This window comes from Zerene cesonia, chromosome 6 (genome assembly GCF_012273895.1).
Source record: "Zerene cesonia ecotype Mississippi chromosome 6, Zerene_cesonia_1.1, whole genome shotgun sequence".
Taxonomy (NCBI): Eukaryota; Metazoa; Arthropoda; class Insecta; order Lepidoptera; family Pieridae; genus Zerene; species Zerene cesonia.
The window spans coordinates 1,612,968-1,630,255 of NC_052107.1; the positions used below are offsets into that span (position 1 = coordinate 1,612,968).

General features: G+C 33.9%; 1 protein-coding gene across 1 annotated transcript; it reads left to right on the forward strand.

Moving 5' to 3' along the window:
* Positions 1–5,732: 5,732 nt before the first annotated feature.
* On the forward strand, positions 5,733–13,884 carry LOC119840571 (retinal dehydrogenase 1-like). The gene is made up of 11 exons (XM_038367259.1): positions 5,733–5,759; positions 6,085–6,189; positions 6,691–6,958; positions 7,416–7,532; positions 7,996–8,183; positions 9,927–10,029; positions 10,486–10,670; positions 10,805–10,969; positions 11,242–11,399; positions 12,466–12,540; positions 13,749–13,884. Exons 1-11 carry the CDS (start codon positions 5,733–5,735, stop codon positions 13,822–13,824), a joined length of 1,467 nt encoding a protein of 488 aa, XP_038223187.1. The 3' UTR covers positions 13,825–13,884.
* Positions 13,885–17,288: the final 3,404 nt, after the last annotated feature.

Genomic DNA, 17,288 nt, shown 5'->3' on the forward strand with positions numbered 1-17,288 from the left:
GCTTGATGATGTTAATCAAATAAATTCTGCCGTATCGTAATCTAGACTTATATACGGTTTCTGTTTTTGATAATCTATTATTATCGAAGATTAGCTGTTCGTAGATTACACGTTTTGTTATTTTTTATGTTGACACGTTTTATGTACGCTGCTTAAGAACGTTATCGATAAATTGGCGCGTATTTTAAGTAGACTAGCTAGCCCATGTGTCTGGTGCAGCGGCACCCGCACACGCGTGTGCGCTGGTGATACGCCTGATGGTAAACGATCATCACCGCCCATGAACATTCGGAGGTGTCTCTGCGCTGCCCGTTTTTAAGGGGAAAGGAACAAGGAAAGGATTGACGACTGGCAAGAAGGAATGGACTGGGAAGGGTGCGGAAAACGTCACTCCGGCTCCCCCACTCACGGTAGGAAACATAGTACTATTTCCCGCCGGTTTTCTGTGGGGATATGGTACTTTTCCAGTACCTCCTCAGTCAATCCCCCGTACCAGATTTTAAGAAAATCATTCTTATGACCCGGTTATGTTTTTTTGATACTGAAATATACAGTTACATTTACAATATATAGTGTTTTTACGTTTCTAAAGCTGTTTTAGCATTTCTTACCTGAAATGCTCTTTAATATTTAGTGATTTAAAGAAATGAATAAAAAAATATCTTGTAACGATTGTGTTTTTTACTGAATAGTCCACTTTATTTATTTATTTATAATGCCTTATTACACAAAAATAAAAAGCAAACCTACAAAATAATTGATTAGTTACAAATATTTTGGACAAAAGGCAGCCTTATTGCTCACCAAACAAACAGCAATCTCTGCCAACCTGGTAGGAAAGGAAAACTAAGAGTTTTAAGGGATAACTCAAAAAAGCGTAATAAAAAGTGTATAGATGTAAATATAAATACCTACATATATAAATAAAATACATATATTGTACATATATACTACATAACAATGATTATAATATACTCATACAATATATTACATAATTGCAATGGCTTATACAATGTCTGCAACTGTATTGCTTAATATCCTTCCTACTAATATTATAAATGCGAATGTTTGTAAGGATGTGTGTGTGATTGTTGCTCTTTAACGCAAAAACTACTGAACCGATTGCAATGAAATTTGGTACGTACACAGCTGGACAACTGGAATAACATACAGGCAACTTTTTATCCCGATATTCCTACGGGATACGGACTTACACGGGTTAAATCGCGGGGCGCAGCTACTATATTATAATAAATACTTATTAGAGTGAAGTTTTTTTGCACGTCTGATACTTTTGGGTAAAGCGTTCCAGAGTTGAGCACGCACAGTAAGCGAGGTGATATAAAGGTTTGACCGATGGACAGGAGTACATAATAATAATAGATTGGAAGAACGGAGAGAAATGTTGGTAGTAGAGAAATTTAGATGTATGTTGGAATTTACGTAATCCGTAAATAAATCTTATACAGAAATTATGAAGCTTCTTAAGGGTGTCAAGTTTTCAATTCACGGATATTTGGATGGGACGAATCGGCAAAATCAAGGAAAGGTAGAAGCTAATAATGAGCAAACGTTATCTTGGTGAAAAGTTTCGTAACCACCGCAACGAAGAAGCAGACGAAAAGATCCTTTTACGTAGTATTTTCTTGTGTTTGATTTTACGCGAGTATTATACATTTGGAAATTAAAAATGGCATGCTACTATTTCAATTTTATCTCCTGTAAGGATGTAGCATCTTCCCTGGTGCGAGCTGACCCATGCGCTGAAGCGTGCTTGATATCCACATTAAAGGTATGTAAATATTTACATTTAGGTGGAAAGTTCATCTCCATTTCATAGCCTCCTCCCTGTGAAATGAAATTAAATACAATTGCAATTGATAAGCGATATGAACTTTACCGAATAAATAAATTAATGGTCTATTTACTGTTTTATTAAATGTATAGAAATTATAGATATATAATTATATATAGATATAATTTATCACCATTTTCCTCCCATATCGCATTAATCTTGTGATTATTTTTCATCTAATAATCACTTAATAATAATTTTAATAAATGCAATCAAAGATATTGGCATCGGTTGTGAAATATAATTAATAAAACGAAATATAGAGGAATATTAACATGATGATTCATTGATGTAAATAAATTTTTAATTGATTATAAGTGTAGTCAAATAGTGAATAATTCTATGAAACTTACCTTATGTATAAAAATGATAAATTTTGTTTCTGAAGAATACCTGAAATCAAATTAATTCATAACTGGCTTTTGTTTTTATACATTTATCAACTACTTGCTGCGCCCCGCGGTTTCACCCGCGTAAGTCTGTATCCCGTAGGAATATCGGAATAAAAGTATATGTTATTAGTAGTTTAAGTAATAAGTATAGCCTATATGTTATTTCAGTTGTCCAGCTATCTACGTACCAAATTTCATTGCAATCGATTGAATACTTTTTGCGTGAAAGAGTAACAAACACACACAAACCTCCTTACAATCTTTCGCATTTATAATATGAGTAGGATAGGATGAGACCAGAACAGAATTACAAACATTTTTATTGTATTACATTATTTTAACTGTTACTTTTAAACGCTCCCTTGGGATAAAACAGGAATCTTGTTATCCGGGCGGAGCCGGGACGATCGTCTAGTTATTTATATAATGTTTTATAAAGCAACAAAATCAAGCTGAAATATAACGAAGATATCACATCTGTCTGCTGAAAAAGATAAGTATAAATAATGAATTGATAAAAACTGAGTAGATTAGATTTGATGAATGACTAATTAATATCGAATGCAGCTTCATTTCTATACTGTACATATAAATTGTATATTATATTATAATGAATACACGTGCCAATCGAGTGACTATAAACTTACGATGACAGAGAGGGGAAATGTGTAAACTGCTATAAAATAATTCATTCAAGTTATTTTAAGTTATCTAACATGCATATCTTATCCTACTATCCTACTAATATTATAAATGCGAAAGTTTGTAAGGATGTGTGTGTGTGTTTGTTGCTCTTTCACGCAAAAACTGCTGAACCGATTGCAATGAAATTTGGTACGTAGACAGCTGGACAACTGGAATAACATACAAGCAACTTTTTATCCCTATATTCCTACGGGATACGGACTTACGCGGGTGAAACCGCGGGACGCAGCTAGTAACTCCTAAACGAATTAACCGATATGGTTTTTTTTACAAGAACTCTTATTATACGCTGATACGCAATATATTGTTCGTGGTGATGACCAATCTGTATTTCCATTTCAAATTATCAGCTCCGCTTTAAAGTCAATTGATTTAAAAATTTATTTTACATATATTTGGAATGCATAGCATAGCGTATTCTTCTACTAGTGCAACAGTTTGCGTGCCTACAACTTTATGCTCAAGTAATTTGCTGATAACTAAATCTTAATCAGGAACATCGTGAAAGAAAATATGGAGAGATATATATATATCGTCAGAGCAATTGTCTCCTTATTTTTTTGTATGTCAGAGCTAGCTGGTCGCCTGATGGTAAGCGCTACCATCGCCCAAATGTCCACATTTAGTGGGGCGTAAGATCGATTGCAAATCTTACGCCTCTACAAATGGATTGCCGACTTCAAATTGGAAAGGGATTAAGGATTGACAAGAGGAATAACGGAAACGACTGGAAAAGATTAAGGAAAAGGATATGGGCCTCCGGCCTCCTTAAATCATTCTGTACAATGTAGCACGAATTACAGTTTAGGAGAGAAAAGATCCAGGACAATGAGAGAAAAGATTGGATGCATTATCGTTAAGGATACCAAAAGTTTACATTTAATGTATCAACTAAATTTATCTTTTCATTTTTAGATAAACTTGCTTCTTAAGTCATTTTATTGATTTATTATCAGAAGATACACGGTATGAGAAATTTGTAATTAAAATGTGAGTCATAGTTATGACATCATTTGTATTTTATTTGTGAAATTAATACCTACTGTTTTTCGATTGATTTTTTGATGAAGATATCAATTGATACGTAGAGATGGAAGCGAAGCATTCTGTGAAGTATATATAAATCACTGCGGTGGTGTGCTCAAATGCTAGTCTAGAGATTTGGATATAGCCAGAGGCTCATTTCCTTATCCGCACCTTTCGCAGACCATTCCTTCTTCCCAGTTGTCAATCCTGTCTTTAGCCCTTACCTTTTAAAAGTTGCCTTCTTACCAACAGGTGAACCAATTGAATAAAACATAAAGTATTGTTAAATAGTAAATGTATGCAAAAATATGATATTAACCAAATAAAAGCCTTTTTGAAACGCATCCTATTAGGATTTTCGAAAATCTGATTAAAATACTTTGAAAAGGGAAAGCGAAACCGAAACCTAAAAACTAATTAATTGTTCGATATTTAGATTAAAATGGCTTAAAATAATACCAAGTGAGAAGACTATATAAACAAACAGAACTTATGTAAATATATTTAATTGAATGATATTTTTAATTGAATTATTGTATCAACAATACAAAATTCCAAAGTTGTAATAAATAACGCAGCGCCGAGCGGAGTCCTTCACACGCGCATAGGGTTACCATCTGTATTTTTTAATTATAATATTGTACCTACGTTATTGTTATATTGTTACCGTAAAGAAAAGAGTACATTCAAAATATATATACGTAAATGCATTATTTTACATTGAACAGAAATAACTTCTCGTATTTTTTTAACTTATGTATAATTTTTAAACGAAATAAGTTGTACTTTATTTTTTATCTATTACTGCCAATATACTTTAATTGCCAAAATAAAAGTGGCAACCCTAGGCGCTTTCAGAAGTACTGTTGCTGTTTCCGTACTGCCTTCGATCGACAAAGAAATACCGTAGTAGCAAAAGAATTAGCTGAGACCGATAATCCGATCGCGATTTAATCGGCTACTCTAGAGTTGCCGCACAGAATATTCACTTTTTATGTAGTTAAAAATCATTTGCGTATTATCCAGCACTAGGTTTTTAACAACGTAATATGATAAAATGTTTTAAATATGCTATAGCGTAGCGCATCCTTTATATTTCAGTTCAGCTGTGTGATTGTGTGCTTGAAAAGTAAACGCGTACATTCAAACGGGTGGCGGCTGATTTGTATGAAGATATCCTATTTTATAGTAAGTATGAAAAGACGTAGTTGCGTTGATGATGACTCGTACCTACAAAATAGAAAGTATTTTTTCTTACCTTTTTTTGATTGCATTTAGATTATTATATATAGTGGACCAGACTGTGTTTCGTAACGTACGCGCGGGAGCCGGAGGGACGTTCCGTTTCCCTCGCCATTCCCAGTCCTTCCTTCTTGCCAGTCGTCAATCCTTTTCTTGTTCCTTTCCTCTTAAAAGCGGGAAGCGCATTCGCATAGACATTACCTCTCCGAATATTCATGGGCAGTGGTAATACTTACCATCAGGCGAACCACCAGCAGACGCAAGCGCGGGTACGCGATGCCGCTGCGACAGACACATCGGCTAGCTAGTCTACTTAAAATATGCACCCATATATCGATAACGTTCTTAAGCAGCGTACATTAAATGTGTCATCGTAAAAAATAACGAAACATGTTATCTACGAACAGATAATCTTCGATAATAATAGATTGTCAAAAACCAAAACCGTATATAAATCTATTACGATACGGCAAAATTTATTTGATTAACTTTAAAGCGCAGTGCAAGTTAACATGGCACCTGAAATCCGTTATACTAAGGTTAGTAAGACAAGCTGTTAGTTGAATCATAAATATTTCAATTACTTACATATCTCTGCAGGAATTTTATACTATAAAATCAAAAGTAACCTATTTCGTTTAAGCATCTGAAACGTTAAGTGCATTTGAATGATGTCTCGTGAAATATGCATTGAACTAAATGAGATTACTAAACACTGTATATCTGTGGATCTCTGTGGAGCTCTGTTTATATATAAAGTTAATTTCTTTTTCGTATATCTTATAGATGTGTCTATTCTATAAACCAAAAGACAATCATGGGTAGGATTTAAAGGTCATCTTTTTACACCTTTATTCATTTCAGCTTTTCATCAACAACGAGTGGGTGGACTCGATAAGCGGCAAAACCTTCGACACCTATAACCCTGCCGATGGTTCCGTTATAGCTAAAGTATCTGAGGGTGATAAGGCAAGTATTTATATTTACCAACATTTGATTAGATCTCGATTATACCGTGACCTGCAATTCAGTTATGATATGATTTAAAATTCAGTTTTCTTCAAATTTACTATCTCCATTGTAAAATTACCATTGTTGTTGCGGGCAATTTGAGGAAAATTTTGATGTTCAAATGATAGTGACTCACGAAGATTAGGCTTTTCGTTGAGAATTTAAATTAGCACTAAATCTACAAGTTGATTCGAATAGAAGTGTTTGTTTTTCGATGCTGGGTTAAATTAAGAGTTAATAGTCATTTATATAAAACCACTGTTAAAATAATCACATAAAGCATAAAACTCCCTAATAGAGAAAAAAAAAACTAAAATTGAACTAACTTAAATCAACCTACCTCTGGTTATGGTGTTTTTATCTCAAAAGCACTAGTTCTTATATTTTCTAAAGTTTTATGCCTCCTTATAAATTCTTTAATTACTGCTTAGCAGTATAATTGACATATTATAAACGTAGGCGGACATCGACCTAGCAGTAGCCGCTGCAAAGAAAGCCTTCGCCAGAAATTCAGAATGGCGCCTTATGGACGCGCGGCAACGTGGAAAGATTCTGAACAGATTCGCAGATCTGGTTGAGAAAGAGGCCAGTTATCTTGCAGAACTAGAGAGCTACAACAATGGCATGTTGTTGCATTTAAGTAGCAGACTAACAAGCAATGCGGCAGATGAAATCAGATATACTGCAAGTTTAGCGGACAAAATTGAAGGCAGCACAATCCCGGCTGGTGAGACGTTTTTATTTAGTTTTCGCGTATGATAAATTTATTGAATAATTTCTAATTGGATATAGAAAATATGTGTTATTATTTCAAATTCATTTTGCACTAAATTAAAAACATTTTAGAATGCTTGCGAAGGGATTGATCATTCAGTCCAACCATAACATGATTTTTTTGTGGTTCAGAAGTCAGTGGACTGAAAATATACGTATATCAACCATGCAAGTTTCAGTTGTGTCATGTTTGAAACATATTTACAATTCTTGCTACCTGTGTGTGTTCAAGGAAATCAATGATGTCAAACTCAAACATGATGTAGACTGTAGGACGCAGGCACTGGAAGTGTTCCATAAACAACTACAGTAATAAAGCACTCCAGCTTCTTGTGTTCTGTTCTTTATAACTTTATACTATTGATTACCTTATAGAGGTTTTCTTATTTAATTGAACATTGTTATTTTAGATGGAGATGTATTTTGCTACACCCTGAAGCAACCCGTGGGAGTATGTGGTCTCATCTTACCCTGGAATGTACCAATCCTCATGTTCCTCAATAAAGTCGTAACTGCTTTGGCTGCAGGTATTCTATGTGTATAATATAATAATTTTATGTTTTTTTTTGTCATAGATTAACTGGGTTGTAGTGTGGAAACTAGGCAACTAGTAAAAATATTATACATAATCAAATAACTAATACATAGATAAATAACACGTAAATCGGTATAACAAAACTAGAAAAACGAATACTGAATGTGCTCTGGTCCACATATTATTTTCATCCATAATATCACATAAACTAAATTACTGGAGCAAGAAGATCGTTTTAAAAACGGTCACTAATATTTTTTATAGTGGCCTGCTTATAAAAATACTTGATTAAATGTGACACAAATTAATGACACGAAACATTACCATGATATACCATAATGGATGGGAGACACTGGATGCAGACCGCCGGTGATCGATGAAAGCCTTTGTCCAGCTTTGGACGTCTCGCGGCTGGAACAACCATAATGTTGCATACTACACTAAAACAATTTCAGGTTGTACAACAGTCATAAAGCCAGCTGAACAAACGCCCCTCACCGCCCTGTATCTGGCATCGCTCCTCCAGAAAGCGGGAGTGCCTGCTGGTGTGGTGAACATCGTCAATGGCTACGGGGAGACCGCTGGAGTCGCTCTGACCCACCATCCTGATGTCGCCAAGATTTCCTTCACTGGCTCGCTTGAAGTAAGCCTTTTTTTCTTTATAAAATAATAAAAAAACTCACTGTTGACTTATTAGTTTTAAGGAAATGGTCCTTTAACGATCTCGCGATATCCATATAGTTAGTTCATGATGTCTATATATATAGTCTATGTCACTACCATAATTCAGATAAGTAATGCTAGAGGTGCCTGCATAAAACTATCTATGCATGCTATTTTGTATCTTCAACAAGTATTACATTGATTTTTCATTATATTTCATAGAGCAAAAGACCCTATTCATTCATATCTGAAAAATAAAATGATGACTAGAAAGAGGGAATGGACAGGGAAGTGTGAGGTAAAGGAAAGGGCATCCGGCTCCCCCACTCACCGCACGAAAGACTCTAGCATACTTCTATTTAACGCCGATTATCCCTTGTGCGAGCTGGCCCAATTCATGCCGATGCGTGCCCACATAAAGTTATCTGTTTATTATCTTTAGTACTTATAAGCCAATCTGAATATGTGATTTATAATATTTTTGATTCGTATGATTTGATATTCGTATGTTTAATATGATTTGAGTTGTATGAGTACATTGCAAAGATAAATAACATTTAAAAATATATTGCAATGGAACAGGTTTTGTATAAATATAACAATAATCGCTTTCTACTCTCTTTTGCTGCTCTATAAGTATTCTATGTTTTTACCACTTTTTCTATAGGGATAAGCTGTTATAAAAGCAATAAATTAACTCAGATTCATTCGAAGAAGTGAAAAATATATAAAGCTTTTATAAAAATCACTGTGACAATCGGAAGATAATTGCAATTGTGTTTGATAAAATTCTTAGAACCATCTGTGGCTTTCAAAATGGTCAATATTATTATCATTCTTCAGTTTCGTTGCTTATCTATACTAGGTTATCATTTTTATTCCTAATTTCTATTCTTGTGAAAAAACTTGCTAAAAGTAACCAGTGGCGTAGCATGGGTGCGCGGCTCCGGGCGGCATACGGAAGGGTGCGGCAGAAAGCGCCAATTTATTAATTGAGAAGATATAAAAATTCTTAGGTATTTCAAATAGCGACCATACATTTTGAGATACGCCCTGGTGACCTACGGACGGAAAACGATATTAGGGACACGTATCACTTTTGTGTACGGTTCCATAACTAGATGCGCCTTATTTCTAGTCCGTCCCAAGCGGTGAAAATTCACTCTACCCTTCTGGAGCTACATTATATGTTTTATAGATTCCTACCGACTTAAAAAAAAAACGGGGAGGCTACCAATTCAACTATATTTATGTTTTGTGTTGATTACCTCGTAACTTTTTACTAAGAACCTGATTTTTGTGAAACTTTTTTCTTTGAATCTGGTGCCTGCCACGTGGTCCCATTTAAATTTGGTTTGTTTCTGATAATCTGAAGACAATTAAGTTTTTTATTAAAAATAATTAGGTATGTGTTATATAGTGACGATCGCGGTAGCAGAGGAGAACATTGTAAGGGAAAGCCTTAATATTTCTTACTTCATTAACCACTAGCTGCGCCCCGCGGTTTCACCCACGTACGTGTGTATCCCGTAGGTATATCGGGATAAAAAGTTGCCTATGTGCTATTACAGTTATCCAGCTATCTACCAAATTGCATTGCATTGCATTGCAATCGGTTCATTAGTTTTTACGTGAAAGAGTAACAAACATATACATATACATAGTACATCCATCTACAAAAATTTTCGCATTCTTAATATTAGTAGGATTATCATGATTACAGGTTGGCAAGTTGATCCAACAAGCTGCTGGCGCCAATAACTTGAAACGAGTCACTCTGGAGTTGGGAGGAAAAAGCCCGCTAGTCATCATGAATGACGCTAACTGTGAGTTGTCAATATGTACTTAAATAATTACGAATATTCGTTTCCTCATACGTTTTAGAGTTATTCCATTCGTATAATATTTATATTGTATCGTAAAGACATTTCCTTACTATCGTATATAACAGGCATGTTACTAATCCTGTCATTATCCCTGTCAACATGATCATAAAAACTGGCATCTCATTTGCTTGGACCTTAATCTGAATACGCATTGGCTACGGTTATCGCTTCTTCAGACTCAGCCATCAGACGATCCACTAGCTTGTATGCCAGTTCTAACGTAAAATGGATTACGTTTAGAATATCTTTGTCAAAAACGTGAAGTAATAGTAATAATAATAATAACATGCTATCAAATATAATTTCATTTCAAAAATCTTCAATAAATCTAGCATTAGTTGAGATTATCCATTAATAATCGACTTAACAATACCAACAATTATTTCTCAATTCCAGTGGCCACAGCCATTCGATTCGCAGCACATGCTGTGTTTACACATCAGGGTCAAGTATGTATCGCAGCATCCCGTCTCTACGTGCAGTCTGGTATCTATGACCAGTTCGTGAAGGGTGCCGTTGAAGTTGCTAAGACCTTGAAGATCGGAAATCCCTTCGACTCTCAATCTCAGCATGGACCTCAGGTACTCTATTTATTTGCAATTATTTTATATAATTATTTATATGTAAAATTCTTAAGAATGTAATATCAGTTCATAAAAATTTGTCAAAACAAAAACATATCAAACAGCAACAGAAATAATATAATATATTACAGATTGACGAGGGTATGATGAAGAAGGTGTTAGGTTACATTGAGAAGGGCAAGCAGGAGGGAGCCAAACTCCTGGTCGGCGGTAAGCAGGCTGGTAGCAAGGGTTACTACATCGAACCTACTGTCTTTGCTGACGTCCAAGATGACATGACCATCGCTAAAGAGGAAGTGAGTAAAAATAAAAAATTCAAACACTATTTACCCATATTTTTTGGAGGATACTTTCTTACCATTAATACAGTTTATGCGAATATTCAGCTATCTTATAAAAGTATAAGTACTATGTCATGAAACTATATTGAATTAATTTAAAAGTGCATTTTTATTTTAAAATCAAAATAAATCTATGTTTCTTATAATCTCAATTATCAAACATCCCAATAACCCCTATTAAATTCCCGCACAAAAAATATACTCAAATTCTATAAAAATTCCCTTAGATCTTCGGTCCAGTGCAGAGCATCCTGAAGTTCGAAACATTGGATGAGGTGATTGACCGCGCGAACGCAACCAACTATGGTCTCGCAGCCGGTATCTTCACCACCAACATGAACACCGCCATTCAGTTCGCTAATAATGTTGAAGCTGGTGTTATTTGGTAAGAACATCAAGAATACTTGAGCAGTAGCTCACTAGACTAATAACACTAAAAAAAAACTAGAAACTTGAAAGAAGTTCCAGGAATTGTCTTTCTATTTGTCTGTATTATCCACATCTCCTTCTTAAATCGGTGAAGGAAAGTATCAGAAACGAAATGATTCTGGAAAAATTAAAAAACGATAGAAAAAACGTGGCAGATCAAGACCGGAATTTTCCGAAGAGCCTTAACGGATTTCCCAAGTATAGAACATTGAAAAAATACAGTTAAGATGAAAATCTGATTTTCTTGATTAATTAAAATATTATCGGCCCGAGATTACTAACATATTCATAGAGAAAAAGGGTAGACCAGTCCTAAAACCCTTTTTAGTAAAAGTTAGTTTTATACAATTTTTAGACTTTGTTTGTTAAACTTTAAAGTAAGGTTTCGGAATTTCAATACAATATCCTGACAGTACTGTCTGTCAATACTGTGTTACGTAAGCAGCAATTTATGTGAAGTTAATTGCATTCCATGTGAGTTTTATGTCGATACATCATTGATTTCCTCGAAAATATATTTCGAAGTCTATCCAACTGTCGTCACTTGAATTTAATAAGTTCTTTCAAACAAATAAACCATAGATAAGAGTTGTATGTATATATATCTATATGATAACACTAAAATACTAAATTATTATATTCATAACATTTATATTAAGCTAGGTACTACTAGCTAGAACCTGCGACAAACTCGGGTGGTACCCTGGTAAAAAGTGCTTATGTGCCTATTTAGTCTATGTGATAATCCAGACTATAATTAATCTGTCTCTGTATCAAATATGATACAGATACAATGAGCAGATTCGATAAGCTGATCCAACCCACTATACTATACTTACAAACTTTAGCGTATATAATATCAAAGGGTTAGTAGGTTTGTTGTCTCTTATACAAAAAAAGTACACATATTGATTTGGATAAAAGCTTTCTTTTAACCCGGATATCAAGCGAGTGATTTAGATATGTTTTTAATTTTTATATATAATATTGTTTTTAATAAAATTGCGTTCTCCAACTTTTAGGGTTAACACTTACATGGCGAGAAGTGGTCAATCACCTTTCGGTGGTTTCAAGGAATCTGGAATTGGACGTGAAGGGTGAGTTTAACTATTTATTTAATTAATTTGTTTATTATATATTTTTGTGTACCCACATAAATAATAAACATCAATCTCCTGTACTAGTGAAACTGTATCACAGGATTCTTCTTTCTCAGCTATTAATACCAACATCATATTTAAATTTAAACAATATCTAAAATTATAAATGTAATTAGGATTTGTCTGATGAAATAGCCGACTTCAAAAAAATAAGTACACAATTTTGATGTATCTGATATATCAAAATTGTACAGATTTTGGATATGTAAACCAGCGTCTAAACACGTGTACAAATTTCATAAGTGTATGTATGTTTTCACTTTATTCGACACACATAAATGAAGATATGATAAGATATTCATTGTGGTAGTCGAGCACGCTTCGGCACGAATTGGGCCAGCTCGCACCGGGGAAGTACCACACCCCCACAGAAGACCGGCGTGAAATAGCATTCTGCTGTGTTTCGTTCGGTGAGTGGGGGAGCCGGAGGCCCATATCCTTTTCCTTCCCCTTCCCAGTCCTTTCCTTTATTCCTCTCGCCAATCCTTTCTTAATCCCTTCCCAATGTAAAGTCGGCAATCCATTTGTAGAGGCGTAAGGTCTGTAATCGACTTTACGCCTCTACAAATGTTCATGGGCGGTGGTAGCGCTTACCATCAGGCGTCCCACCAGCTCCATTGCCGACTGTGACATAAAAAAAAAAAAAAAAAAAAAAAGAAGATCAAATAGAACAAGAAAGGAAAGACACATTTATCAGGCTAATCAGGTGGCCTTACCGCTTATGAGCGATCTCTGCCAGGCAACCTTTGGATAGGAGTTTTTATAACTTAATAGCAGAATATGTGGAGTGCAAATGGATTATCAAAATAAAATCAACAAAAAAACATGAATGAAATATATAATAAGTATATTTGTTTTCGTATAACTCTTCAGTCTGATTAAAAAATATAATTTTTTGTTGTGTTGGATATAATCTAGCTTAGGGATCAGTTGCATGTTGAATCAAAATCTGTTTTAGATAGAATATGACTTAATGCGCGCTTGAAGCATTCACAAGGAAAACAGTATCGCAACAGCTTCCACGCCTTCTTCACCACCGACTTCATTCAAACCCTATATTTACTCCTGTTTAATATAGATATTGAAGAATTTTCTATTTAATACATTATTCAAAATGCTTTAACAGAATAAACTTATTGTTACAGAGGAAAACACGGTGTAGATGAATACCTTGAAGTGAAGACTGTGACAATTTCTGTACCAAAGAAAGTTTCAAACTAGAACATACGTACTATGACTTTTGTGAATTTTAAAGACGAATAAAATGTTATTGTTATTGAATTCTTTGTTTCTATTAAATCATATAAAAGGGAACTAAGAAGCTTGTCGCTTTTTGAAATGTATATTATACTAGCGATCCGCCCTGGCTTCGCCCGTGGTACATATATAGCCTATAACTGCTATATATGAACCATGGGTAAAACCGGGGCGAACAGCTTGCGAAATATACGAACGGAGATCCTACAACTTTTTAAGATATATAACAAAGGCTCTTTGTGTCACAATGGGACAAAGGAATACTAGAATTGGAAATTCATTTTGCGTGTATGTTACATTTTCTTTATATTGGACATTTGAAACAGCTATTTGGTAGATATTTTGCACAGCTTTTAGTTAGATGAATATTTTCTTAAAAGAATTAATAGATTAGGTACTACACTTCAATGTTTTAGGAACGGGTTCGTTAACATTGAATGTATTTGTTTGTATAATTGAATGTACTAACCTACATAAATAAATGAATTTGCACTAACCTACATAAATAAATGAATTTGCGGTAAAAGTTTTAAAATCTCGTTGGTATTTTTTGTTTTCAGAGTGAAAGTTCATAAACTCGTACAAGTATTTAAAAGGGAAACATACATTAATTATTGTAAACTGATCTTTCTGAATATGAATCTGCTTAAATCTTGGAATACGAGAATAAGGCATATTATGTTCTGTTCTCTTCTGTTCTGTCACAGTGTTATTGCGTATTGGGTAAATAATAATACAATATATTATTATCTCTGTTTAAGTATATCCATACTTAAACAGAGATAATAATATAAAATGCATCCGCATGCATGGACGTATGGATGTTTGTTTCTCATTCACGCGAAAACACTTTATCGTATCTGTATAAAATTATATACAGAGATAGACTTAGACTGGATTAGCACATGGTCTACGGGGACCCGAAGGTACCCCTACCCGGGTAGCAGGCGAATGACGCCACGGGTAACGGCTAGTTTTTCATATTAGTGTTAACTTATGTAACTCAATAAAATCTCTCATAAATACATGCTATTGGCATAATATCAATAACGGATATACAGAATTATTACTGCGGTAGCAATCATCAAGATTTTTATTTCTCAACAGGAATTGGTACTTCGCACGTACATAGACGGATATCGTTAATTAAAGGTTAGTTATTTTAGGTTATGTTTGCTGCTGTCACGAGAATGTTTTAAGCAACGAGAAAAATTTAGAAAGTTGCGCGGGAAAAGAGAAAAATTGAAGAAAAATATTAACGTTCGTTCGAAAAGCAGGTCATCCGCCGGTTCAGCCAGTACTCTATAAATAATATCTACGTGACATCGAAGTTTTGATGAGTTACGACTCTTGGGAGCTTTGCAAAAAATTAATTCGGCCAGCGTTTTGTGAATATGTAAATTGGAGGAAAAATTTAGGTTGTTGTTAAACTAGCTTGTCATGCAGCTTCGCACGCAAACAAGGAAGTAGTTGAAGGCAAAATCACCATTAGTTATGTCGGATACACAGACAGACAGGTTAAACATATAACACTCCTCTAGTCACTTGCCATACTAAAGGTACCATACGCCTACAACGATTTTTGAAACGAAATTATTAATTAAACTATTGTTACATTTAGTTTAAGTCAGCTGAAAATCCTGATAAAAAGGTTTATAGCTCACATATTGCTTCTGATCTCTCTTTAACTTGGAAGACTAGAGAGAAGTTTCAAAGATTGTTTGCTGAAAGTATTTCTAATGAAATAGTAGTAGTAGCAGAGCTCCGAAATATTCAGTGTTGTACTATTGAGATTCTATCTATGAGCGCTTTTTATTAAATAACTAGTCGATATATAGGAAATTTGTATACAAAGTACATTTGTTTTTTTTAATTTTACGAAACTTCATTTATTGAATATTGTGTCTGACTTTTTAATTTATTAAAAAAAAACTATTAAGTACCAACATTCAGTAAAATAAAAAGTGTTTCATTGAAATACTATCTCTTTATATAATACTCTATGGAAATAATGTAGGTAATGAAACTCATTTAAATATAAAAGTGAACTTTCCCAATTGCTTTTAAATATTATTGAATCGTAATATTCAATGTATGATTAATTTTAATCAGTGTTCAATTCCAATTACGGAATTTACTTTGAATAATTGTTTTAAGTTAGGGAGTGAAAATAATAACTGTACGAGCATTACTTGTTGATTGCGGTTCATCTTTTCAATGACAAATCCTATCCTGAGAAATTTATAAAGCGTTCCAATTCTATAAAACTAAAAATTAAATCCTATCCTACTAATATTATAAATGCGAAATGTTTGAGAAGATGGATATATGTGTATGTGTATGTTTGTTACTGTTTCACGTAAAAGTACGTAACGTAACGTACTACTGACCCGATTGCAATGAAATTTAGTACGTAGATGGCTGGACAACTGGAATGGCACATAGGCAACTTTCTATCCCGATATTCCTACAGGATACCGACTTATGCGGGTGAAACCGCGGGGTGCAACTAGTAAACCTTAACCATAAATTCCAAAATACTGTAATAATTTATTACTAGTACTTAAGAAGTTTCTAGTAATTTAATATAAATTTGAACTATCAACATTGGTTGGATGGTATGCTCGATTTTTGTAACTTTATATAATACCCGAATTGTGGTTAACAAATTCCTATTATTTGAAGATGATGAGCGAAATTGGAGTGTTTTGCGGTGGTTTGCGAAATGTTTGGAAACGAGACAATTAGGAACGGTTAGTTAGGGACAAGTTTAGCCAATTAACCTTTTTAATGTTATTGTATTTCGCAAGTATTTCGTTTTAGTAGTATTTAGGAGTAAATGGTAGTTATATAGTCCACAACAAACATAAAAAAATGCATTTTTCTTTTTAATTTTATAAAATTCAAATGTTATCTTGTTGATATGAATAACTACTTTTGATTTATAAAACGATATAAATCTAATTTATTAGTATCCATGATAAGTTTTTCCTTAAAGGTTCACGAAGTATTACTTGCCCAAAATGTTTGAGAATACATTTAACATGCAGCGTAGCAAATCAAACGCGTTATCACATTTTATGGCAACTGTAAAAAGTGTCACAGCATCCTGCGATCCATTTACATATACAAACACATACCTACATACAGGTCCGCAGCACGTTTTATGGCAAAACCCATGTGAAACCTCAATAAAATGACATTTCTTGAAAGTCGACAACAAAATTTTACATACATTGCTATACTTTTTATATAGGTGTGATAATGTAATATCATTGAAACAATGAAAATGTAATTTTAAAAAATTAAATTTGAGAGAATTCCCTAAATTTTCTCACTTTCAGGTACGTAATATACGTAAGAAAATTATTTAATCCTGGCGATACTACCTGGATATTAAGTTAAACTCATAAAATTACTATATTGCC